This window comes from Chionomys nivalis, chromosome 17 (assembly GCF_950005125.1).
Source record: "Chionomys nivalis chromosome 17, mChiNiv1.1, whole genome shotgun sequence".
NCBI classification, from domain to species: domain Eukaryota; kingdom Metazoa; phylum Chordata; class Mammalia; order Rodentia; family Cricetidae; genus Chionomys; species Chionomys nivalis.
The window spans coordinates 60,958,481-60,982,282 of record NC_080102.1 but is presented as its reverse complement, the minus strand read 5'-3'; the positions used below and the strand labels follow the sequence as shown (position 1 = coordinate 60,982,282).

General features: G+C 42.2%; 2 protein-coding genes across 2 annotated transcripts in view; one reads left to right on the top strand and one right to left on the bottom strand.

Annotated features, from left to right (window-relative positions):
• The window catches only part of Nckap1l (NCK associated protein 1 like), a 44,417-nt gene extending 32,519 nt beyond the window's left edge, over nucleotides 1-11,898 (bottom strand). Inside the window, exons 1-8 of the mRNA XM_057791627.1 lie at nucleotides 11,760-11,898; nucleotides 10,629-10,739; nucleotides 9,539-9,631; nucleotides 5,100-5,156; nucleotides 3,439-3,581; nucleotides 1,749-1,839; nucleotides 1,526-1,663; nucleotides 60-108 (exon numbers count right to left, since the gene is read on the bottom strand). Coding sequence (XP_057647610.1) covers nucleotides 60-108; nucleotides 1,526-1,663; nucleotides 1,749-1,839; nucleotides 3,439-3,581; nucleotides 5,100-5,156; nucleotides 9,539-9,631; nucleotides 10,629-10,739; nucleotides 11,760-11,861 — 784 coding nt within the window. The 5' untranslated portion in view covers nucleotides 11,862-11,898. The remainder of the gene's footprint in view (nucleotides 1-59; nucleotides 109-1,525; nucleotides 1,664-1,748; nucleotides 1,840-3,438; nucleotides 3,582-5,099; nucleotides 5,157-9,538; nucleotides 9,632-10,628; nucleotides 10,740-11,759) is intronic.
• Nucleotides 11,899-12,524: 626 nt separating this feature from the next.
• On the top strand, nucleotides 12,525-22,594 carry LOC130889144 (gametocyte-specific factor 1-like). Its single transcript, XM_057792707.1, has 8 exons — nucleotides 12,525-12,582; nucleotides 14,544-14,595; nucleotides 17,672-17,769; nucleotides 17,957-18,077; nucleotides 18,412-18,510; nucleotides 19,968-20,034; nucleotides 21,799-21,860; nucleotides 22,552-22,594. Exons 3-8 carry the CDS (start codon nucleotides 17,677-17,679, stop codon nucleotides 22,563-22,565), a joined length of 456 nt encoding a protein of 151 aa, XP_057648690.1. The 5' UTR covers nucleotides 12,525-12,582; nucleotides 14,544-14,595; nucleotides 17,672-17,676; the 3' UTR covers nucleotides 22,566-22,594.
• Nucleotides 22,595-23,802: the final 1,208 nt, after the last annotated feature.

The following is a 23,802-nucleotide window of genomic DNA, read 5'->3' as shown; positions in this document are numbered from 1 at the left end:
GTGCCGCATGCCCGTCCTAGCAGTGCCGCATGCCCGTCCCAGATGCGCCCACAACTCACTTACGACCCATCGCTCCATCACTTCCGCGGACAGATACTCACAGGCCATCTATGAGAAGCAGGCAGAGAGAACCAAGTAGCTGTTTAGAATGTCAAAAGTAAGGACAGAGCCAGCAAAATGGCTCAACAGGCAAAGGAGACTGCTGCCAACCAGACAACCTGAGTTTAATGCACAGAACCCACAAGCAGACAGACAGAACTGACCCCCAAAAGTTGTCCTCTGACCTCTGTACTTGTGCTCCACCCACACATCACAAAGTAAATAAAAATGTAATTTAAAATGTTTTAAAATAAAAGTCTGGGGGAACTCATGCCTAGCATGCACAAGGCCCAAGGTGAATTCCCCAGCACTAAAAACAAGCAAAAACATTCTTTTTTACAAGAGTGGATTAAGGCACTTTGATAAGACAACAGCTAGGAAACCTGCCATAAAGGAAAGGAGGCCCTGGAAGGGGATGGAGAGACAGAGGACATAGTTGAGGCAAAGAACAAGGTTGGGCTGGAAGGAAGAACAAATAAAATGAACGACATGACATCTCACCAATACTGAGATATCTTCAAAATCTCACTCTTCTTCCATTGTGCACACTAATCACACTTGAAGTGCAAATATTCATTTGGAACTTACCCACGACCTCTCAGCCTCAGCTGTAAATTTGTGCATATCACTCTCTATATTTCTGAGACAGAGTCTCTCCTTGAACACAGAACTCACGGCTGACTGGCTTAGCAGACGAGAAGCTCCAGCGGGACCTGTCTCCACTCCCCAGTGCTGAGATTACACACGTAACACTGTGTCCAGTTCTCATACGGTCGCTAAGAATCTGAATTCAGGTCCTCACATCTGCATAGCAATCCTCTCTCCACACCTCACCCCCACATGCTTCATTGTTTTCGGTCTTTTGAGACAAGTTCTCACTATATAGTCCTGGCTGGCATCAAACTTGTGACAGTTCTTCCACCTCTGCCTGCCAAGTGCTGAGATTACAGAATACTCCATATCTTTCTTTTAGGACTATAAATTCTTTGAGGGAAGGGGCCAGGCCTATCACAGATGAATAACATTCATTAATCAATTCACTCCTAATGCAAATTCCTTCTTATGCCTAACGACTCCATTTCTTTTTTGTTTGGGTTTTGAGTCAAAAACCCTACTAGAGCCTTGGCTGGCTGAGTACTTGCTACGCAGCAGAGCTGGCTCTAGCCATGTAACAGTCCTCGTGCCTCAGTCTCCCGAGAGCCAGGGTCATAAGTATTTTAGCCACCACACCACACTGGCTCGGTTTCGCCCATTTGTCAATTCATGTACATACAAACCCTGGCTCAATCAGAAGCACAGCATCAGTCATGACTTTTTAGCTTAGAAAGGGACCAACCTAGAACAGAGCCCAGACGAATGCTGAAACAGCCCTGGGGCGCACCTTCCGGATAGAGGGCCTTAGCAGAGAAAGGAAAGGGGAACTCACTGTGTCTGAATTGGCAGGGTTGATCATGGCTGGGGGGCTACTCATGAGGCTTAGAAGTTGGGCACTGCGCCACTGCTCAGCACCCTGATTCCTCCGAACAAAAAGGAAGTATAGAGAGAGGAGGGCTCCACTCACAGCCTGTGAGGAAAAAATAAACCCTTAATGTAAAAGATGGAAAGAATGCTTCTGCCTGAATGATTCTCCTCTCTCTCGGGGAGCTCACCTTTGTGTGAGGTCCAAATTCTTCAGTCAGCTTCTTCAGAGGATGGTCATACTCTAATACCATCTGGCCCAGGCGAGCAAAACTGGGGTCACTGGAAGAAGCAGAAGAGAGAGGAGTTATGGGATTTTCCATAAATATGTAGAGGATAGTGTATATGTGTGCAAAGAAGACATTCCCTGCCCCTCCAACCACTGAAGTGCTAACTTGGGAGTCACACATACAGACGCCCCACTATGGGCATACCAGTAGGCAGTGGTGACACTGCTTTAATCCCAGGACTCAGGAGGCCAGCCTGGGCTACAGAGTAAATTCTACAACAGCCAGGGATGCACAGAGAAAACCCTGTCTTGGAAAAAGAAAAACTGAAAGGAAGGAAGGAAGAATGGACAGACGACATGGTTTTAGACAGATCCATGAAAGTTTCTCCCTTGTGGGCAGACAGAGCTGGACACATGGTAGCTACTCTACAATTCTGCATTTGCTACTCTGTATCAAATATGCCTGGATCCATTCTTTGAAAATCCCAAAGGGGAGCTAAGCATCCAAAGCTTATCCATTGGCTAAAGCTTGTGTCAAGAGACACATACAGACATGGATGGAGGACAGAATTGCAGATAATCCAAAATCCATTTCTATTTGGTTTACAATTATCCTTAATAGGAATTATTGTACATTTCTTACCTCGAATGGCTTAACCTTACTGGTATTTGTCCTACCAATACTAAAAACAATTGTCTTTGCCTTTTATAATAACTGAAAAGCAAAGTGGAGGCCAGTCCAGGAATATAAATAGATCAGAGATGATGCAGAGTGGATAATCCTCTGGCATTCAGTAGTTAACTGTATGTGAAAGGCTGTCTTATTTTACGTGGGATACAACATGGATTATAGGTTTTCATATGAGAAATCATGATAACAAATACCTTTGTCTACGTTCACTTTTTTATTGCAAGTATTTTTTATTTTTTATTTCAATTGTTATTTTTTCTTTTAATACAATTTTATTTTTTAAATTGACAAAATTATACATATTTATCATGTGTGCCATGTTTTCCAGTATGTATCCACTGTGGAATGGCTCAATAAAGCTAACTGACACATGCATGACCTCACATAGTAACCACTGGGTGCTGAGCATATTGGAAGGGCACTTGCTTAGCAGTTCCCAAAATAAGGAGGCTGCATTTGACTGTCATGTGCTATCATATAATACCAATTACGTTTTTTATTGTTTTTATTGAGCTATATATTTTTCTTCACTTCCCTTCCTTCCTCCCCCCTCCCCTTCTACTGTCTCCCATGATCCCCATGCTCCCAATTTACTCAGGAGATCTTGTCTTTTCTACTTCCCATGTAGATTAGATCCATGTATGTCTCTCTTAGGGTCCTCTCTGTGGCCCAGGTTCTCTGGGATTGTGACCACCCACTTCTTACAGCACCACATGAGGTTCTTTTTGCTTGTTTGGTTGGATGGTTAGTTGGTTTTTTGTTTTGTTTTGTTTTCTGTTTTTGTTTTTGTGTTTTGAGATAGGGTTTTTCTGTGTCGCCCTCTCTGTCCTGGAACTTACTCTGTAGCCCAGGCTGGCTTCCAACTCAGAGATCTGCCTGCCTCTGCCTCCCTGATGGGAATGAAGGGGTGTGCCACCATGGTAAAGAACCACATATGAGATTCTTTACCTCCCCAACTCACCTGTGCCCATGCAGCATCTCATGGGCACAGTTGTACATGCCGATGAGTAGCCGGCGGTCCTCGATTCGCGACAGGAGTAAGATGACTGAAGTGTAAGTCACAATCAAGTCCAGGTAGCTCCGAGTGAAGTCAAAATTGAGATTCTACAAGGAAAGTACAAGGAATCTCAAAATCAATATGGCCAATTAACCTGGACCAGCCCTGCTTCTCCGACCATTCCCTACAGCACTAAACAGACTCAATGTCTACTAGAAGGAGGAACCAGCAGTAGACGTTTTCAGAAGAAAATTGAAACAAAAGTTAGGAGCTAAAGATGAGTTCAAGATCCTGGGGAACCTGGAACATCACTAGCCCATAACCACAGCTGCTCAGGAGACTGGGGCAGGAGAATTACAAATTTAAGGCCAGCTTAGACAAATTAGTGAGACTCTTACAAAATAAAGCTTAGCCAGGCATGGTGACACACACCCTTAAAACCAGCACTTGGAAGGCAGAGAGACAGGTGGGTCTCTGAGTTAAAGGCCAGCCTGGTCTGCAAATCAAGTTCCAGGACAGTCAGGGTAAAATAGAGAATCCCCATCTTGAAAAAAACAAAAACAAAAACGGAAGGAAGAAAGAAAAGAAGGAGGGAGGGAGGGAAGGAGGAGTGGAGGGAAGGAGGGAGGGAAGAAAGGAAAGAGAGAAAAGAGAGGGGAAAGAAAAGAAAGGAAGGAAGGAGAAAGAGAGAGAGAGAGAGAGAGAGAGAGAGAGAGAGAGAGAGAGAGAGAGAGAGAAAGAAAGAAGTTTAAAAAATAGAAGTCGGAGCCAGGCAGAGGTGGTGCACATCTTTAATATCAGCACTGGGAAGGCAGAGGCAGAAGGATCTCTGAGTTCCAAGCCAGCATGGGCTACATAGTGAGTTGCAGGACAGCCAAGGCTACACAGAGAAACCGTGTTTGAAAAAAATAAAAATTAAAAAAAATAGAAGAATTTAAGTCAGTAGCAGAGTTCTGGGCCCTAGAGTACAAAAAAAAAATAAACAAAGAAGGATACAAAGAAACTAGGAAATAAGGTACTATTGGTGGATTAAAGGAAGGAAAGTAAAAATATTGCTGTATAATTTTGTGTTATTTAAATCACATTGAAGATCAACTTACTATTGAAAAACATTTAACCTTAGCACATCTTAAAAAATATTTAAGCCAGGCGGTGGTGGCGCACACCTTTAATCCCAGCACTCGGGAGGCAGAGGCAGGCGGATCTCTGTGAGTTCGAGTCCAGCCTGGTCTACAAGAGCTAGTTCCAGGACAGGAACCAAAAAAAAAAAACTACAGAGAAACCCTGCCTCGAAAAAAAAAAAAAAAAAATTTAAAGTACCTAGTAGGGCCATCAAAGTGGCTCAGTAGGTGAAAAGCACTTGTCACCAAGCCCAGCTACCTAAAAGGAGAGAACTGACTGACTTCCACATATGTGTTGTAGCACATGAACACACACACCCTCCCACCTAAATATACACAATAAATAATAAACACATATTTTAATTTAAAAAAGAATCGTAGACCTGAGAAGGAACAGATAAACAATCATTCGTCCACTCTGTCCCACCCTTCCTTGTCTCGGTGTGCACTAGGCCTTTTCTTTCATTTTCTTCTACAATAGAAAAACATTACAAAGGCACTTACGATATCAAAATGACACTGGCAGGCATCGATGGTGTTGAGAAGTTCATAGACGTGATCCTGGGGGCAGATGTGAAAAAGAAAATGAGGGAGACAGGTGATTTGTCTTACTTGTGCTGCCAAGACAGGAAGTGGGGTAACGACCTCTCCTCACAAGCCATCTGTGACCCTCGTCAGGACACCTGCTGGTCCCACAGGCCACAGGCACAAGGCACTGATGCTCATGAACAGAAAGTCTGACTTCAGGTCCCTGAGTTTGGCTTTTTTTTTAAAACAGAGTTTCTCTGCATAGCTCTGGCTGTCCGTGTACTCATTTTGTAGGCCATCTGGACTTGAACTCACAGAGATCAACCTGCCTCTGCCTTCCGAGTGCTAGGATTAAAAGTATGCACCACCACGCCCAGCTAAAACTTTGGTATTCATTAAAAAATAAAACTGACATTCTTTTCTAAAGAACAAGAAAAAAGGAATTTGAAAGTTCCATACAAAGACATGATAGTGTTTAAGAAAACAGGAATGCTTTTTTATTTAATTATTCTAATTTGCTTAATTATTCTAATTTGACAACAGTACACTGTATGCATTATCAAATGATCACACTATACCCCAGACATTTGTATAATGTACATTAATTATTTTTAAAATTAAAAAAAGCTCAGAAACATTAAACCCTTGTTGTTGAATTCTTACAAAGATTAAATGGTCTTTAGTGGCAATTTATACAACTGGTTCAAATTTGGAAGCAACCCAGAAAGCAGGAAATAAACGAACTGTTTGTATGTGCACAATGAAATAGTTCTCGGCAAAAGCAGGCAGTGGATCTTTAATACATGGAAGAATATAGATGAATCTCAAAATGCAAAGGACACATGCTGACTGGACTCCACATTCTAGAGAGCAGATTAACAGTTGCCCGAGACCAGGAGTACAGGATAAGTAAGAACTGACAAGAGGCAGGCGTGCATCGCCTTTAATCCCAGCATCCAGGAGGCAGAGACAGTTGGATCTCTGTGAGTTCGAGGCCAGCCTGGTCTATAGACGGAGTTCCAGGACAGCCAGAGCTATGCAGAGAGCTTGTCAAAAAAAAAAGAAAGAAAGAAAGAGAAAGAAGAAAAAAGAAAGCAAGAAAGAAAGAATAACACATGTTCAACATAAAAAATTAGAAACTACAGACAAGCTTAATTCTAAATAAGGATGGTGGTGTTGCTGTAACACGTCAGTATTAAAGACACGCTTAGTGTGGGCTTTCCCTGGGCTCTGGGGATCCCAACTCAGGTGCCCAGGTTTGTATGAGCTTTACTCACTAAGCCATCTCCCCTCCCCCTTTAAAAAACAACACTTTGTGTTTGTGTGTGTCTGAGTGTATTATGTGCACCATATGTTTGCAGGTATCTGTGGAGGCCAGAGAGGATGTTGGATCCCCTAGAACTGAAGTTACAGTGCTGCGTACCAAACCCAGGTCCTCTGAAAGAACAATAACACTCTCTTTTTTTTTTTTTTTTTTTTTTTTTTGGTTTTTTTGAGACAGGGTTTCTCTGTAGCTTTGGAGCCTGTCCTGGAACTCCCTTTGTAGACCAGGTTGGCCTCAAACTCACAGAGATCCACCTGCCTCTGCCTCCCAAATGCTGGGATTAAAGGCGTGCGCCACCACCGCCCGGCAACAATAACACTCTTAACCACTAAACCATCTCTCCAGCCCCTTCTACCACCAATTTTTTTTAAACTCTCATAATCCTATCATTCAGTAATTCCAATCTTCTGTATATGCATATTATTTATCTATGTAAATATACTATTTTAGAGAGTGATTACATCTTAAACTGCACTGTAATTTTCTCTTAACATTAAAGAATATATAAAGGATGTTTTTGAATGACAACTAATGTAAACATACATTATCATCTTAAACAACTGCATAATATTTGCTTACAGTCATATATCCTGAGTTTTTAACTGAATCTCTATTTTTATTGGCTATACCAATTATCAAATTAACACTGTTACAAACAACTTTGCACTTTTGTCTCTTTAAGACAAGTTCTAGAAGTACTTTTACATATTAATTTTGTAGTTTTGAACGGCATAATCAATTTACATTTCAGAATGCTATCTGAAATAATTTTTAATGTTTCCTTAATTTCCAGAAAAAGTAAATGATTATCCTTTAAAATACAAACAAAATATCACTTATGTGCTACAGCTACCAAAAGCTTTTAACAAGAAATACCCAAACTGAGACATATTCTGAACGACTTTTCTGGACTCTTCAAAAGGTCAGGTCATGAAAGACAAAAGTAAGAATTATAAGAAAATGAGTGCAAATATAGGCTCTGTATTACCCAATAATATCACAGAATATAATATTTCCTAAGCAGGATAAGTGTATTAAGATTATATAAGAAAATATGCCTGTCCTTAGCAGATGTATGCTAGAATATTTTGGGAAGGACATGTCATGATATCCGCAAACAAGCAGCATGGTTTGGAAGAAAGTGAGTGACAAGAAATATGGCCCAAGCCAGGCGGTGGTGGCGCACGCCTTTAATCCCAGCACGCGGGAGGCAGAGGCAGGCGGATCTCTGTGAGTTCGAGGCCAGCCTGGTCTACAAGAGCTAGTTCCAGGACAGGAACCAAAAGCTACGGAGAAACCCTGTCTCGAAAAATCAAAAAAAAAAAAAAAAAAGAAAGAAAGAAAGAAAAGAAAAGAAATATGGCCAAATAGTAACAATCAGGAGATGCAGAATCCAAAATGCTTAGAACCAAAAGTGTCTCATACCTCCTATATTTCATATTTGGAAATGTTTACATGTATATATAGACTATCTTGGGAACTGAACCCAAATCTAAACACAAAATTCATTTATGTTTCATGCACAGCTCATGCCCATGGCCTGTGTGGGTTTGAATGAGATTATTACTGAAGATGTGATCTCTCGGCTTCCTGCTCCTTCCCCCCAATGCCATTCCTCCTTTGCTATCATGGATTATCCCTCTAGAACAGTATCTTCTATATATTGCCTGGCTCATGGTGTCTTATCATACAATAGAAAATTCATAGTCTAAAGATAACTTTATGAAATTTTTATAGTCTTCTATTTTGACTGTAACTGGTCACAAAGGCTTAAGTAGTCATGACAATGCTCGGAAAGTTTCAGGTGTTAGGGTATTTCAGAGTTCAGCTTTTCAGATTAGAGATAAACAACCAGTACTACATTTACTTTTCGGGGGGCAAGGGTGATAGTTCAGACAGGTTCTCACTCTGTAGACCAAGCTGGCCGCAAACTCAGAGATCTGAATTGAAGGTGTATATCACCATGCCAGACTAACATTTGAAATGTTTAATATGTTTATAATAAAATATGGAGAAAAATTCTAATGTAAAAAAGGTGTGGCCTATATAGAAATCTCCTAACACTCAACAGCAAAAACTAAACAAAACTGATTTAAAATGTACAAAGAACTTAAAGGAGATATGTCTCCAAAGAAGATATATAAATATCCAATAAAAACAATAAAAGAAACTGGGCAATGGTGGCACACACCTTTAATCCCAGCACTTGGGAAGCAGAGGCAGACAGATCTCCGAGTTTGAGTTCAGCCTGGTCTATAGGATGAGTTCCTGGATAGACAGGGCTACAGAGAAACCCTGTCTTGAAAAACTTAAAAACAACCAGCAAACAAATATAATAAAAGGCTCTCAGCATTGCCAATTAGCAAGATCAATTACAGCAGCAACAAGCGTGTGGCTGAGAGGTAGAGCTTTGCCTAGGATTTGTGATAGGTTTGACACTGTCCAAAAGGCAAAAAGCAGCAATTGTTAATCACAATATCAGAATGCTGATAAAATATATCCCATATGCACTGTTGGTAGTCAGTTAAATGTACAACCACTATGGAAAAGGAAAAAGAAAACACAGCAACCACGTTCCGCAGTTTTCCTCTGACCCCCATGCACACAGCACAGTGAATGCGCACCCACGTTCACGCGCATGGTAATGATAAGTTCCACTTATGGATATCTCAAAGAAGAATTAAAATCAAGATCTGGGGGCTGGAGAGATGGCTCAGTGGTTAAGAGCACTGCCTGCCCTTCTGAAGGTCCTGAGTTCAGTTCCCAGCAACCACATGGTGGCTCACAGCCATCTGTAATGAGATCTGATGTCAACAATGTATACCTAATAAATAAGTAAATATTTTTTTAAAAAAAAGAATATGCTGGATAGTGGTGGCACATGCCACCAAGCACATCCACTTTTGTAACTCTTGAAGTAAAAATATGGTATTTCATATACGGCTCATCAACAGTACAACTTAGACATCATTACATGTCAGTGCCTCACTCCTCCTTTCTGTCAAGAACTGTAGGTGAGCAACACAAATGAACGACTGCTAAGAAGGCTGAATCTCTGAGGCCCATGTCGACACTGGTACAAAGGACTCACCCGAAACTCCATGACATCCACAAACGACTGGTAGTAGTTGTTGAGGAATTTAATTATCTCAGCTTTTTCACGATGTACTGGTCCTAAATGTTGCTGAGAGAAACACAAATGAAATAAAACAAGTAAAATAAAAAAGTAACTATAATTAGGAGTACTACTCATTACTTTTTTGTATGGTTGATTTTTTATTTTGTCTTGCTTTTCGAATCAGGGTTTCTCTGTGAAACAGTCCCAGCTGTCCTGGAACTAGCTCTTGTAGACCAGGCTGGTCTCGAACTCACAGAGATCCGCCTGCCTCTGCCTCCCGAGTGCTGGGATTAAAGGTGTGCGCCAGCACCACCCAGCTCCCCAATCATTTTTTTTTTTTTGGTTTTTTTTTTTTTTTTTTGGTTTTTTCGAGACAGGGTTTCTCTGTGGTTTTGGCCTGGAACTAGCTCTTGTAGACCAGGCTGGTCTCGAACTCACAGAGATCCGCCTGCCTCTGCCTCCCAAGTGCTGGGATTAAAGGCGTGCGCCACCACCGCCCGGCTCCCAATCATTCTTAAAAAGACAACACTTGCTGGGGAGGAATCAGAAGCTGCCCGTGTTCTCCAGTCTACACAGAAACTCTCCATCTCAACTGATGGCCACATGTGATTCTGACTAGAGCAGAAGGCTAGCTGAAAGGAGAGTCCCAGTTCCCTTTTGCTATATAAATCAATAGGAAAAGAAAAGAGATTATAAAAATACTTTGCATAGATTGTAAGAAAGTAGGGCTAAGACAGAGAGAAGTATAGGATCTGCCACTGGGTGCACAGCTTCTAGCAGTAAAGAAACAAGGCTTGAGTATCAAGAGCTACAGTAAAAGATGTACCCTGTGAGGCTAATGGAGCTGCCTCTCTGTAAGCACCAGTGTCCTCATGAACGTGGCTCACAAGGCTGTGCCCATGGGAGACTCCCATCTGAGCTCACAATCCTCAATACCTGAAGCCCTGTATATGAGCCGAGGAAAACTAAGAGATGGCAACACTTGAAGGCAAGCAGCCGAAAGTGGAGAATGTGAGCCATGCAAGAATAATGCCACAGCAGGGGGACGGGCCCAAGTTCTCACCGTGCTGTTTCGGACATCTATGCTGGGAAATTTTTTGTTGATGTACTTGAGACTTGATTCCATGGACTTTTCCAGTAAGAAAGGTGGTTTAGATTTTGGATCTGAACAGGTCTGCACAGACAAAAACAAAATATAACCACCATACTGTATTTCCACTTAGATACAAACCTCTATCTGAATCATTCATTCCTACTATCTTTCTTGGGAATGGTTGTCTGGGAATTCACTATAAAAGCATGAGCGTAGGTTAGAACCAAGTTCCAGACAGCAAACTAGCACCCTGAAGAGCTAACAACTTGTCATCTTGTCTTAACAGAGGCTTGATTCTAACCTAGAGAGGAAGCTGCTTCCCCACCCCTGCACTGAAGCCGGAAGTATCACAAAAAAAAAAAAAAAAAAAAAGTGCCTGCTCAGTTGGACTTTATATAAAGCTCAGTGTCACAGTTCCCTCCAATATGTGAGGGGCTCGCCCCAAGAGGCTTTTATAGATGACATGAGGACATAGAAACCACATTCCTGGTGTGCCACTACACGGGCACAAATGTCCTTTCCCATAAGGCCCTTCTCTCTCACAGGAGAGTCTCAAAATTATCTATACCTATATCTCTACTTCCTACAGCTTGCCCAGCCCCTGGCTCACTTCTCAACATCTGTTTTGCCCAGTTTCATAGTTTCTGCCCTAAACACAGACACACACATGCACCACACAGCATGTATAGCTATAAAGTACCTTAGAAGACACCTACCTCCTTTAAAAACATCCATTTAGGGAAATGATTCCACAAAAACAGAAACCCAACTTGAAAACTCAAAAAGTAGAAGAATTAGCAATAAATAGACCCAAAACTCTAAATCCAAGACCTTATCCAAGTCATTCAAAACATGCTCTCACCCCCATCCCCACCCCTCCCTCAGTCCTTAGGGGAAGATGATGCTCTCGAACAGGAAAAAGCCATACCTAGAAAGGGCTAGCCTTAAAAAGAAGCCTCCCTCTGTCTCCCCAGACTGAGGGACCTATACTGTCTGAGTGGCTGAGAGCCACTTAAAGCAGTGGAGGAGAAACAGGATTGACTATTGGGCCTGCAGGCCTCCAGGCTCCTACCCTGATTCAATAAAATGACCCGTACTTACCTTCTTGATGTTGTACATACGGATGAGAACCCCCTGACCTCGGTCATTCAGGATAGTGAGCTTCTCTGCTAATTTATGCTGGTAGGCAGAGGTCAAAGACATGATGGCCACCGAGAAAGAGGAACATCCAGATGGAAGACCCAATCGCCCCAAATAATCTCAGCCTGGATGGCACCGCCCTTTTTGTAGAAGGACCCAGTCTAGTTGGTGTAACGGGCTTCCGGGTGCCTCTGCAATTGGTTAATGGGGAATAGCGGTCATGACGGCTCACAGGCCTTCACAGCCTCTTGTGCTTCCTGCACCCTCAGCAGAGGAGACTTCCTCTTTCTGGTTGTGCAGCACTTTGGTAAGCAGTGGGCGGAGGCTGCGGAAAGGAACAGGCTTTCAAGGCTTCTCACAAAGCAGCTGTTTGACTTTACCCCTCCCCAAGTGACCCAGACAGATATTTATTGCCAGCCCCATGCACCTCTGCACTTTCCCTTTTATATCCCTATCAAGAATGCCTCTTCTTTGCTACTGACCCTTAGGGCCCAGCATCCTTTAGGACCTGGGTCAGATCCCATCTCTAACTATTCCATTCAATTTTGTGTTCTATTCTACTCTATTTTATGCATAAATCTATTTATATACATGATGGAGGTGGTTCTTGTATTTTATCTGTTGCTTTCATTGGTTAACTAATAAAGAAAACTGCCTTAGCCCATTTATAGGCCAGCCCTTAGGTGGGTGGAGTAAACAAAACAGAATTCTGGGAGAAAAAAGCCGAGTGAAGAGTCGCCATGATTCTCCCACTCCAGACAGATACAGGTTAAGATCCTCCCTGGTAAGCCAGCTCGTGGTACTACACAAAATATTACAAATGGGTTAGATCAATATGTAAGAGCTAGCCAATAAGAGGCTGGAACTAATGGGCCAGACAATGATTAAAAGAATACAATTTCCATGTAATTATTTCGGGGCATAAGTAAGCCATGCGGGCGGCCGGGTGCCAGGGACGCAGCCCGGCCGCTCTTATTACAACATATACATGATTGGGAGGGTTGAAAAAAAGTCTTGTGAACTCCAGGCTATACTCAATCTATTTCCTTGTGTAGTTGAGAATGACCTTCAACCTCTGATCTGCCTGCCTGCACCTCCAGAGTGCCAAGATTACAGTCATGTACCATCAGATCTAGCTTCCTTGTTATATTTTTAAGCATATGCCTTCTCTCTCCCACCCACATCAGATGCTCCTCCCTAATGATAGGTATGATACCTAATATTGATACCCTTTGTAATATCTAGTTCAGTGATTCTGGAAGTGTGATCCAGCAGGAGCACCTTAGAAACTTGCTAGATTATACAAAAAATAAAATGTTTTAAAAGAAACATACTAAATATGCAAAATCTTAGTCAGGTGGTGGTAGCACACACCTTTAATTCCAGCACTCAGGAGGCAAACACAGGTGGATCTCTGTGAGTTCCAGGACAATTAGGGTACTCAGTGGAACCCTGTATCAAACACACACACACAAAGTATCCAAATAAGGGAATAGACCCTGATGGCTAACTTTAGGGTGTAATTATGGTTTATAATGAGAGGGCAAGGTAAAAGGCAAGGCCTGCCAGTACCATGTTTGCCATAAGCAGGCCTGCTAGAGCCCTTCAGAACCTGTCTCAGATATAACACTAAAAATGTATTGAATTATTAAGACAATTTAATCTTTTTTATCAAGTTAGATTAAAAAAATAAGCCCCACAATGAGAAACCAGATTAATTAGCAAGAGAAAATTAACAATGATTCTTGAATCTTAGCTGTTTGGATAAATTTCAGCACTGAGATAATTCTTACATCCCAACCAACCCTCAAACCTCTCTACCTAAAGAAGCTTTCAACTTACTTCAAGTTTCTTTCACCCTAGAGAGTAAAAGATTCTGGGAAGTTCGAGGTCAGGTATCCTGCACCTGTTTCCTTCCTGCAGCCTTTTCTCTGCCTCTTTAATAATCCCATTTAGTTCCATACCCAGAGCTTTCATGTGTGCCCGAAATTCTGGGTGGGGGTCAGGGAAAGGAGTCAGGAATGATCAACGTTTATCATCCAAAGAAGTTAGCATGCTTGCTCCTGAGAAAAGGTTTTGTTTTGAAGAAACAATCAAGTGCTTAAGATATGAAATTTCAAACATCTCTGAGGGAGGCTTTGCTTTTTTAGAAAAGAGACTGTCTTCGTTTATTTAGAAGGGCCTCAAATGCTATGAGCCTGGAGTAACACGATGAGGGCCCTGAAGATTTAAACCACCTGATGTTACCAAGGAAGCCCAGGTTCTACTGAAGAAGTCTTTGGCCTCTATTGGTCTTTTATCTTGACAGGGAAGGATAAATAACAGGCTGTCCGAGGCAGCTAAGCAGCCCAGCCACAGCCTCCACAGGGTCAGTATCTTTCTGTGGTCTCTTTCTCACTTATATTTCTGTCCTTGTCCAAACAAATTAGATAAAGATTCTCTATGCCAAACCAATCTTGTTTTCTGCCACCTCTAATATATACTCCCTAATCAAATGGGTACCATGGTTTCTGTCTTCTGAGAGTGCGCTATGTTTGTCTCTGCCTTCACTTGTATATGCTTTTCCTATTCTAAACCAAATCCTATTCAAACTTCAGAGTTTTGCTTGACAGCACTAAGCCTGTAAAACAGCTTGAATTTGCAGGAAAATGGATGGAACTAGAAAACATTATTTTGAGTGAGGTAACCCAGACACAGAAAGACAATTATCACATGTACTCACTCATAAGTGGATTTTTTTTTCAGAAAGTGAATATTTTTATTGGAAACAGTGACTCTGAAAGGAAATTAACCTCAGGTAAGAACTCTTTAAGCACAGTTCAAGGCCTTACCAGCAAAAACTTTTACAAATAAATTCAGCATTTTTTGATTCATTTTAAAGGTGTGTGTGTGTGTATGTGCACTAGTGAGTGCAGGAGTGAGGTCCTTCTGGAGCTGGCATTACAGGCAGTTATGGGCTGTCTGATGAGGGTGATGGTGTTGAATTTGGGTCTTTTGGAAGAGTAATGCATGTTTTTAATCATAGGTGGTTTTTAAACATAAAGCAAAGAAAGCCAGCCTACAAACCACAATCCCAGGGAACTTAGACAACAATGCAGACACTAAGAGATACTTAGATAAATATAATCTACATGGAAATTAGAAAGTATAAAAAGACAAGATCTCCTGAGTAAACTGGGAGCATGGGGACCTTGGGGGAGGGTTGAAGCAGGGAGGGGAGAGGCGGGAAGGGGAGCAGAGAAAAATGTAGAGCTCAATAAATATCAATAAAAATATATAAAAATGATAATCCCTTATACAACTATGGAAGTGATTAAATGATTTGTTACATGTGTATGTTTAGCCCAGGGCCTAGTAGATTAGATTCAGCATAACAAAAATAAACTCAAATTTTGAATTTTGAAAGTGTGCTGAGCTTGCCCTTTCAGTTACAGAATTCTGTATTTGGCTCCACATAAAGAAAAGGGGCACGTTAAAAGATAGGACTTATTGTGGCAACAGGTAGTCTTTGGGGACATATCAAAAAGATTCTGTGAACTTGAAGAACCCTTCCAAAAATATCTATTTATCCCAGAGCAAGGCCTAGCAATGGTGAGCATAGCCTAGTAGCTATCAACCAGAATTCCCTGAGGAGCTCTTAAAGCCACAGTCAGCCAACCTGCACTCTGAAGACTCTGATCCAATAGTTCTGGAATGGCCCCAAAGGATCTGTCCCTTTAAAATTCCTAATGATTCCCACGTGGCAACCAGACTGAGAACCACTTCTCTGAGACTTTACTATGACATCAAAACTTCCCAACATGCTGAGAAACGTGTACTGAGCAGAAGGCTTGAACAGCAACTGATTCCCTGGGTAACCGGAGGAGAGTGCTGTGCTTTCTGTCTTTTCAAACTTCTTTCACTGATACTTCCCTTGGGATTGAGGGACAGTGCTTGGAGAACTGGGTAAGTCTCACTGTCCTTCTACCAGGTTTAAGTACGAAGGAAGCTTTGAGGAGTCTACCTGTATCACGCTCATGGCCACCCTCTATGGGAAATGTTTTGGTTAATGAACAAACTAATATCAGCTGTTGACACTGAATCCTCCAGCAATCTTTGTTTATTGACACCAGACTTATCAGTGTGACCAAAATTCATACTTTTCCTTGGTCACTGGCTGAAATAACAGATTTTCTGAAGGTTACATATAGATATTAAGACACATTTTCCATTATCCGTCTATTTTTATTTTTTCTCTTTTTTTCTTTTTGTTGTTATTGTTTCCCTCTCTCCCGCCCTTCCTTCCAGACATGATTTTTCTATGTAACAGCCCTGGCTGTTTGTAGACCCCTTTGTAGACCAGGCTAGTCTCCATCCACCTGCCTCTACCCCCCAAATGCTGCGTTTTAAGGCCTGTGCCACCACTTCCCAAATCCATTATCTTTTTATAATCTGAAGATAATCATATACAGTAATGAATTTTACTAGCTTTAATTTTCCAGAAAGTCTACTAACTTTAAGTATCTGTGGCTCAAATAACATCATTAGTAAGCAGTGAAGGCATAAAGAATCACTTTGGTTTGTGTTCCCCAAAACTACGTAAGTCTAAATCCCTGATTTAATCGCCAAAATGCTGTCAGGAAAATCTGCTGTCTAACAGTCTAGCTCTGTGCCTTCTGTCTGCCCGTGCTCTAGGCATGACGCACAGTCACATTAAAACGGGCTGTTCTGGGCACTTTTCTAGTCCTATTGCTTATGCCACTCTGCCTTGATATTATTTTCCGTCACACCCACCACCACCAAACTATACATCACTGTTTTGCAGAAATCTCAGCTATAACTGTTGCCTGGAAACCTGGAAGCCCTTGAAATAAATGTCTGCTTAGATAGCTAAAGACAGCTAGCCATAGGGGAGAGTGGGCCTCCTATTGGCAGTAAAACACAGCAGCTTTGAGATGGTTTATTTTTAGCTCACTTCTAGGAGTTAACATCCATAAGTTTAGACACTTCAGGCTAACATTCTTAGGTAAATGTAAGTGGCCTAAGCTCAGATATGATATTGTGGTTCTTCTGATTTTTTTCTCAGTGGTTATACTGAAAGTAGCTCAGCTTTAGAAAAGCTGGAGGGGGCGTGGGGGAGAGTGAGGAACACTAAAGGAACCAGCTACCCAGATCTTGATTAAATAGTGCACAAATGTTGAATTTCATCATAGTCGGGTCTGTGATGTTTCCAGGGATTCTTACCTGCTTAATAGTCTATTTGTGAAGTAAGCGTTCTATTTAAAGCAACCTATTAGTATGTAGAATGTCAAATTTTGGCCTCCCAAAACAAGGAAGCAGAGAGTTTAATCCATCGTCTAACCAGCTAAACTATTGCTTTTGTTATTCAAATATGTCTTTGTGAGTGGTGTGTATATGTGTGCATGCACACACACACACACATAGGTATCCCAAGATGGTAAGAAGGTGTGGGATCCCTAGGAATGGGCGTTACCAGCATTTGTCAGTCACCCAGTTTGGGTGTTGGAATCTGAACTCCTTAACTTCATGTTGAGCAGAAACCAATCTTAATTGTGAACTATCTCTTCAGCCCCCATACCACATTGCTTTTAAGAATAGAAAATAGCCGGGCGGTGGTGGCGCACGCCTTTAATCCCAGCACTCGGGAGACAGAGGCAGGGGGATCTCTGTGAGTTTGAGGCCAGCCTGGTCTACAAGACTACAAGAGCTAGTTCCAGGACAGGCTCCAAAGCTACAGAGAAACCCTGTCTCGAAAAACAAAAACAAAAACAAACAAACAAAAAACCCAAAGAATAGAAAATAGGTCTATGTCAAGACAACACAACCTCAAGTGGTAATCTTCTCTTTTCCAACCTATGACGCCTACCTTTTAGGACCGATGGAGTTGGAAGCCACAGAACTCTGTCCTTATGACCCAAACCACAGGGTACCAGCTAGCAGGTTACAATACCATCTGGCATCATGCAAAAAGGTAAGTTTCCTCAATAAAAGCTGAGGAAATTTTTTCAGAATAGTTTTTCTTTGGTTTGGTTTTTTGCTTCCACTCACAACTAGAAACTAATCATTCTTAAAGCTGAGACATAATATCTCTTCAGCATTTTCAGAAACGAGTGGAGGATAGAATATAGGCAAAATATAACATGAATTTTTCCTTCTAGAAAAATCCGAAGATAGCTAAAAAGATGGCTAACTGCAAGTATAACGCTTGTCATGTGGTCCCAATCAAAAGGCTCAAGGAACATGAGGCCAACTGTGTCAACAGAAGTGCAGTTGATGACGGTGAGCTTTTTTCTTTTTCTTTTTTTTTTTTTTTTTTTTTTGGGTTTTCGAGACAGGGTTTCTCCATAGCTTTTGGTTCCTGTCCTGGAACTAGCTCTTGTAGACCAGGCTGGACTCGAACTCCCAGAGATCCGCCTGCCTCTGCCTCCCGAGTGCTGGGATTAAAGGCGTGCGCCACCACCGCCGGACGGTGAGCTTTTCATTCGAGAGCGTGTAGGCAATACCAGATTCTGTTTCCTACACCCACAGCCCAGAGTTACTTAGAAGCCTTAGCTACCACCCAGCTGTTAAAAATTGTCTATTCTACTTCAGCACCTTTTCTGCTTTGTTTCAGAGCCCTTTAATCTTCCAAAGGTCACTCCCCCAAGTTTTGAAGGAAATGAAAACTCCAGTGCTGGTGATCAGATCACTGACCCTGACGTCTGGAATGTGGGTGAGCAAGGGTGAAACTGAATACAGCTGTGAACAGAAGTACTCTTTAGAACTAGCAGGCAGTAAACACAACCCTGAGTAATAAATCTTTATGCTTATCACACAACCCTTCGCTACATTAGATTACTAAGTTTAAGACCTGTCTCTAGAGGGGTGGCCCACTTAAAAACAGTAGTCTCACTGAGCTACAGGCCAGCATCCCATGGCCGCAGCCTTTGACCAGGACTGAGCTTCATCAGCCAAGGTGGCCATACTCTGTACGACCTCCTCATTCGCATAGCAGAAATTGTGCAACTGGGAGTTTCAGACCCAGCAGCTCACACTAAGGTCCTAGTGTCACTGGCCGAGCTAGACGACCTTCAGTCACATGATGCAAATAGCATGCTAGGAAATTACCACAAACTGACCCTAACTAAACCAGTACATCCCCAGCTGGAGACACTCCCACCTGCTCCCCGTGTGGTTCACAGCCTGTGCTACGGTAACGTTATTACTGCTAGAATCGTCTGAGAAGAGGGAACTACAATTGAGAAAATGCCTCCATGAGATCAGAGTGTAGGTGACCCTGCAGGGCATTTTCTTTTTTGGTTTTTTTTTTTTTGAGAAAGGGTTTCTCTGTGGTTTTTGGAGCCTGTCCTGGAACTAGCTCTTGTAGACCAGGCTGGTCTCGAACTCACAGAGATCCGCCTGCCTCTGCCTCCCAAGTGCTGGGATTAAAGGTGTGCGCCACCACCGCCCGGCAGGGCATTTTCTTGATTAGTGATTGATGTTGAAGGGTTCAGCCCATTGTTGGTGGTACCACTCCTGGGCAGGTGGTTCTGTGTTCTATAAGAAAACAGGCTGAAGGCCGGGCAGTGGTGGTACATGTGTTTAAGCACTCAGGAGGCAGAGGCAGGTAGATCTCTGTGAATTCAAGGCCAACCTGGTCTACAGAGTTCCAAAATGGCCAGGGCTACACATAGAAAACCTGTCTTCAAAAACGAGAGCGAGAGCGAGAGCGAGTACAGTCTGCTAGCAAGTGGCACTCCTTCATGGCCTCTGCTTTGGCTCCTGTCTCCAGGTTCCTGTCCCAGCTCCCCTCGCTGGTATACTGTCACCTGGAAATGTAATGGGAATTACACCAAGGTGATTTTGTTCATTGTCACAGTAATAAAAACCCTAAGACAGAAATTCAGTGGATAACAACATGAGAATACAAACTTACTGCTGTCAACATTCCAAATTTAGCTTCCAAAGATGACACAAAGGAGAATGGAAAGGTACAACTGTCTTTAACTACCTAGTTTGAGAAGATACTTCTGTTTACATTCCCCTGGTAAAAGTAAGGTGGTGGACTTGTGGTCCCTGAAGAGCAGCTGCTTCCCAGCAACAACTACATAAGGGAGACTAAGTCCTGCTACCAACAAGCTGATAATGCTCAGGATTTGTGTTTCTTCTTCCTCGTTCTTCGCTTTCTAGATCATATGCATCATTCTCCTTCATTTGTTCTTGAGACGTTTGCTCCGAAAAAGCTGGTTTGTGAAAGGTAAGACAGACTGTATGCTATCACCATCATTCAAGGTAATAAGTTGACTTTTGAAAATGTTTTTTGTTTGCTTGCTTGTTTAGAATGGCCAGGGTATTTGTGGGCAAGCCCGAGGACAACCTGTTGCCACCAGTTTTCTCCACTCACCTCATGGATTCTGGGTTTTACACTCAGGTTTTAAGGCTTGGGAGTATATGGTTTGGCCCACTCAGCCATCTCACCAGTCCCAAAGATGAATGTTTAAAGAGAAGATGGCCGGGGCTGGAGAGATGGCTCAGTGGTTAAGAGCATTGCCTGCTCTTCCAAAGGTCCTGAGTTCAATTCCCAGCAACCATATGGTGGCTCACAACCATCTGTAATGAGGTCCGGTGCCCTCTTCTGGCCTGCAGACATACACACAGACAGAATATTGTATACATAATAAATAAATAAATATTTAAAAAAAAGAGAGAGAGAAGATGGCCATTAGACCATAGACTCAAAATGCCTGACCTTTAGTCACTAACTTAAAAGATTGGTGATCAGGGCTATAGAGTGGTTCGGGTAGTAAATGCTTGCTGTCCAAACAAGAGGACCTGAATTTAGATCCCAGACCCATGTAAAATACTCAGGAATGGTAGTGTACACCTATAATCAGAGCACTGAGAAAGCAGACAGGAGGTTCCCTGAAACTTGCTGGCCAGATAGCCTGACCAAATCAGTAAGCTCCAGGTTCAATAAGAGATCTTGTATCTAGGCCGGGCGGTGGTGGCGCACGCCTTTAATCCCAGCACTTGGGAGGCAGAGGCAGGCGGATCTCTGTGAGTTCGAGACCAGCCTGGTCTACAAGAGCTAGTTCCAGGACAGGCTCCAAAACCACAGAGAAACCCTGTCTCGAAAAACCAAAAAAAAAAAAAAAAAAAAAAGAGATCTTGTATCTAAAAAGCAAATGATAACAAGGTGGTAGTCTAGTGATATGTTCCAATGAACACGGTGCCTATTGCCAAGCCTGGCAGCCTGCATTCACTCCCTAAGAGCCAAGTGATAGATGAACTCTCCCATAAGTTTTCCTCTGACCTACACACACAGACACAAACAATGACTCAGCAGTTAAGAGCACTCGATGCTCTTCCAGAAGACCCAGGTTTGATTCCCGGCCCCCACAGCAGATCACGGCCATCTGTAACTCCAATTCTAGGAATCAAACATTTCCTTCTGGCCTCCATGGTCATGAAGCACACACTTGGTGCACAGACATAAATGCAGACAAACACCCATATACATCAAATTTTACATTTTTTTAAATAAGCAAGGTAGAAAACAGTTGAAATATCCAACACTGATCTGTAGCACATAGATGTGCTCACACACACACATACAATTACATATTACCACATACACACATATGTGCATGGTTCTGGGTACTTTCCTTCTCAATAGTTCACCTGGGACTATAATCAATCAAGGCCTTGTATATACAAAATAATTGTGTAAAGAATAGAAGACCAACTTCTCAGACTTAAGGGGACCAGCTCTGCACAAACAGCTCAGTGTCCCTAGCCAAGCAAGCTAGGGTTCCAGAGGCCACTGGTGGAGTCACATGAGAAGTGAAGGCATAAAGGACAATATGAAACAAAAGACAGAAATTAAATGATTCCTACTATAACCCTGAGTAATATCAATTATGCTGGATAATGTTGCTCTGATTGCCTGGAACTGGATATATCCGTTCATTCCCCATTCCTGCTTCCCTGTTAACTTGCTTCTTGTGGTTCTCTCCTATAGTGACTCAAGAGACCTACAACAGGCTGATAAGTATCCTAGCAGCTACAAGTCCTGGGGAAGAGGTAATGTAACCTTTGTCAAGTTAATATCAAAGTTTTAGCATTGTGATCTAAACTTTCAAAGATTCTTAGACAAACCTTTCTTCAAAAGAAAGAAAGAAAAGCTATTGGGTATAGTCGCACACCTTTAAGCCCCAAACCTAGAAGGAAGAGGCAGGCGGAGCTCTGTGAGTTCAAGTCCACCCTGGTCTACATAATGAGTTCCAGGTCAGTCCGGGTTACACAATAAGACCCCATCTCAAAAAATTATTAAAATATTGGGGGACTGGAGAGATGGCTCAGCGGTTAAGAGCATTGCCTGCTCTGCATAAGGTCCTGAGTGCAATTCCCAGCAACCACATGGTGGCTCACAACCATCTGTAATGAGGTCTGGTGCCCTCTTCTGGCCTTCAGGCATACACAGACACAGAATATTGTATACATAATAAATAAATAAATATTAAAAAAAATATTGGTCTGGGGATTCAGCTCAATGATTGTGCTCCTGTCTCATATACACTTGGTACAGGTTCAACACCTATAAAAAATCATATTATTCTGTTCCTCCTCAACCCACAATAGGGTACAGAGAAAGTCCTAGGGACTTCAGATCAGACATTGGAGAAAAGGCTGTGAAAAGCTGTTTTTAAATGCTTCTGCCACACCTCAAGCTGTGAAAATGACACTATCTCAATCTTTTTCTTTCTCCCTACAGGTCAGAAAAACTGATGGAGACATTGCAAATTAAAGCGCCAGCAAACAAATAGAAGTTGTTTTTAAACGTTAGGAAAAATCTCAACTTTTAAATAAACTCTTATGTTTGTCATCTTAACATGTTTTTATCTAAATAAAGAATATTTTCTTTTGACAAACTTACTTAATTTTATATTCATCCTTGTTTTCATATCTGCATGCATAAGTCACCTGAAGGCTACAGAGCTCAATTGCCTATTTCTATTATTAGAAGGGGAATTGCCATCAGTCTGTGGGCTCTGAAACTATTCCACAATTAGATTACACATTCCCCAAGTTTTTCCTCACTTATGTCACATATCGTGACCCTCCAGTCACCCTTCTTCAATCTGCTATGCAGATATTCCATGCTTTTAAAGGATACAGTTTTTATGGCAAGCTGAGTTTGGAACATGACTCTAAATCTACCTTCCTACCTCTGCCAGCTCAGTTTGTTTTCAGCTTATTATTCCTGACTTTTCATTCTGCTCAGTTTTAAATGTCCCCCTCCACCCTTTAGTCAAAACCCTGCTCCGGATTTCTTCAAGTCCATCTCCTTTGTCACTGTCTCCTTCAGTGATTTCTTTTTTTTTTTTAAATATTTATTTATTATGTATACAATATTTTGTCTGTGTGTAGGCCTGCAGGCCAGAAGAGGGCACCAGACCTCATTACAGATGGTTGTGAGCCACCATGTGGTTGCTGGGAATTGAACTCAGGACCTTTGGAAGAGCAGGCAGTGCTCTTAACCGCTGAGCCATCTCTCCAGCCCTCCTTCAGTGATTTCTAACATGGCAGTTAGACAATTTTCTCCTTTCTACCTACTTAATGCCATCAATCTCAAGAAAGGTGCGAATTGTGTGGGGTTTTTTTTGTATTTCCCATACAACCCTCCCTTCTACAATCCCCCCTTCCCCTCTTCCACAGGGTTCCACCTAATGTTTGGGTGTGAGTCTCTGCATCTGCCTGGTACTGTGTGTAAAACAAACCCAAATGCTGGCTTTTCTATTGATACAAGGTCCCATTGTAATCCAGGGTGGCAAGCCAACATCGACTTCTTTTAAACTGTATTTTTAAAATATTTTTTAATTTATTCTTCTCTCATGCAATCCATCCCCACCCCAGCCTCCCTTCCCTCCACTCCTCCCAGTCCTCACCCCACCTCCTATCTCACCCAGGTCCACTGCTACATTTCCCTTCAGGAAAGAAGAGGCCTCCCAGTGATATCAACTGC

Coding starts and splice junctions, on each gene's coding strand:
- LOC130889144 (XM_057792707.1), top strand. CDS start 17,677: ATGGAGTTGGAAGCCACAGAACTCTGTCCTTATGACCCAAACCACAGG. Junction 17,770..17,956: donor ATCTGGCATCATGCAAAAAG/GTAAGTTTCCTC, acceptor TTTTCCTTCTAG/AAAAATCCGAAGATAGCTAA. Junction 20,035..21,798: donor AAAAAGCTGGTTTGTGAAAG/GTAAGACAGACT, acceptor TCTCTCCTATAG/TGACTCAAGAGACCTACAAC.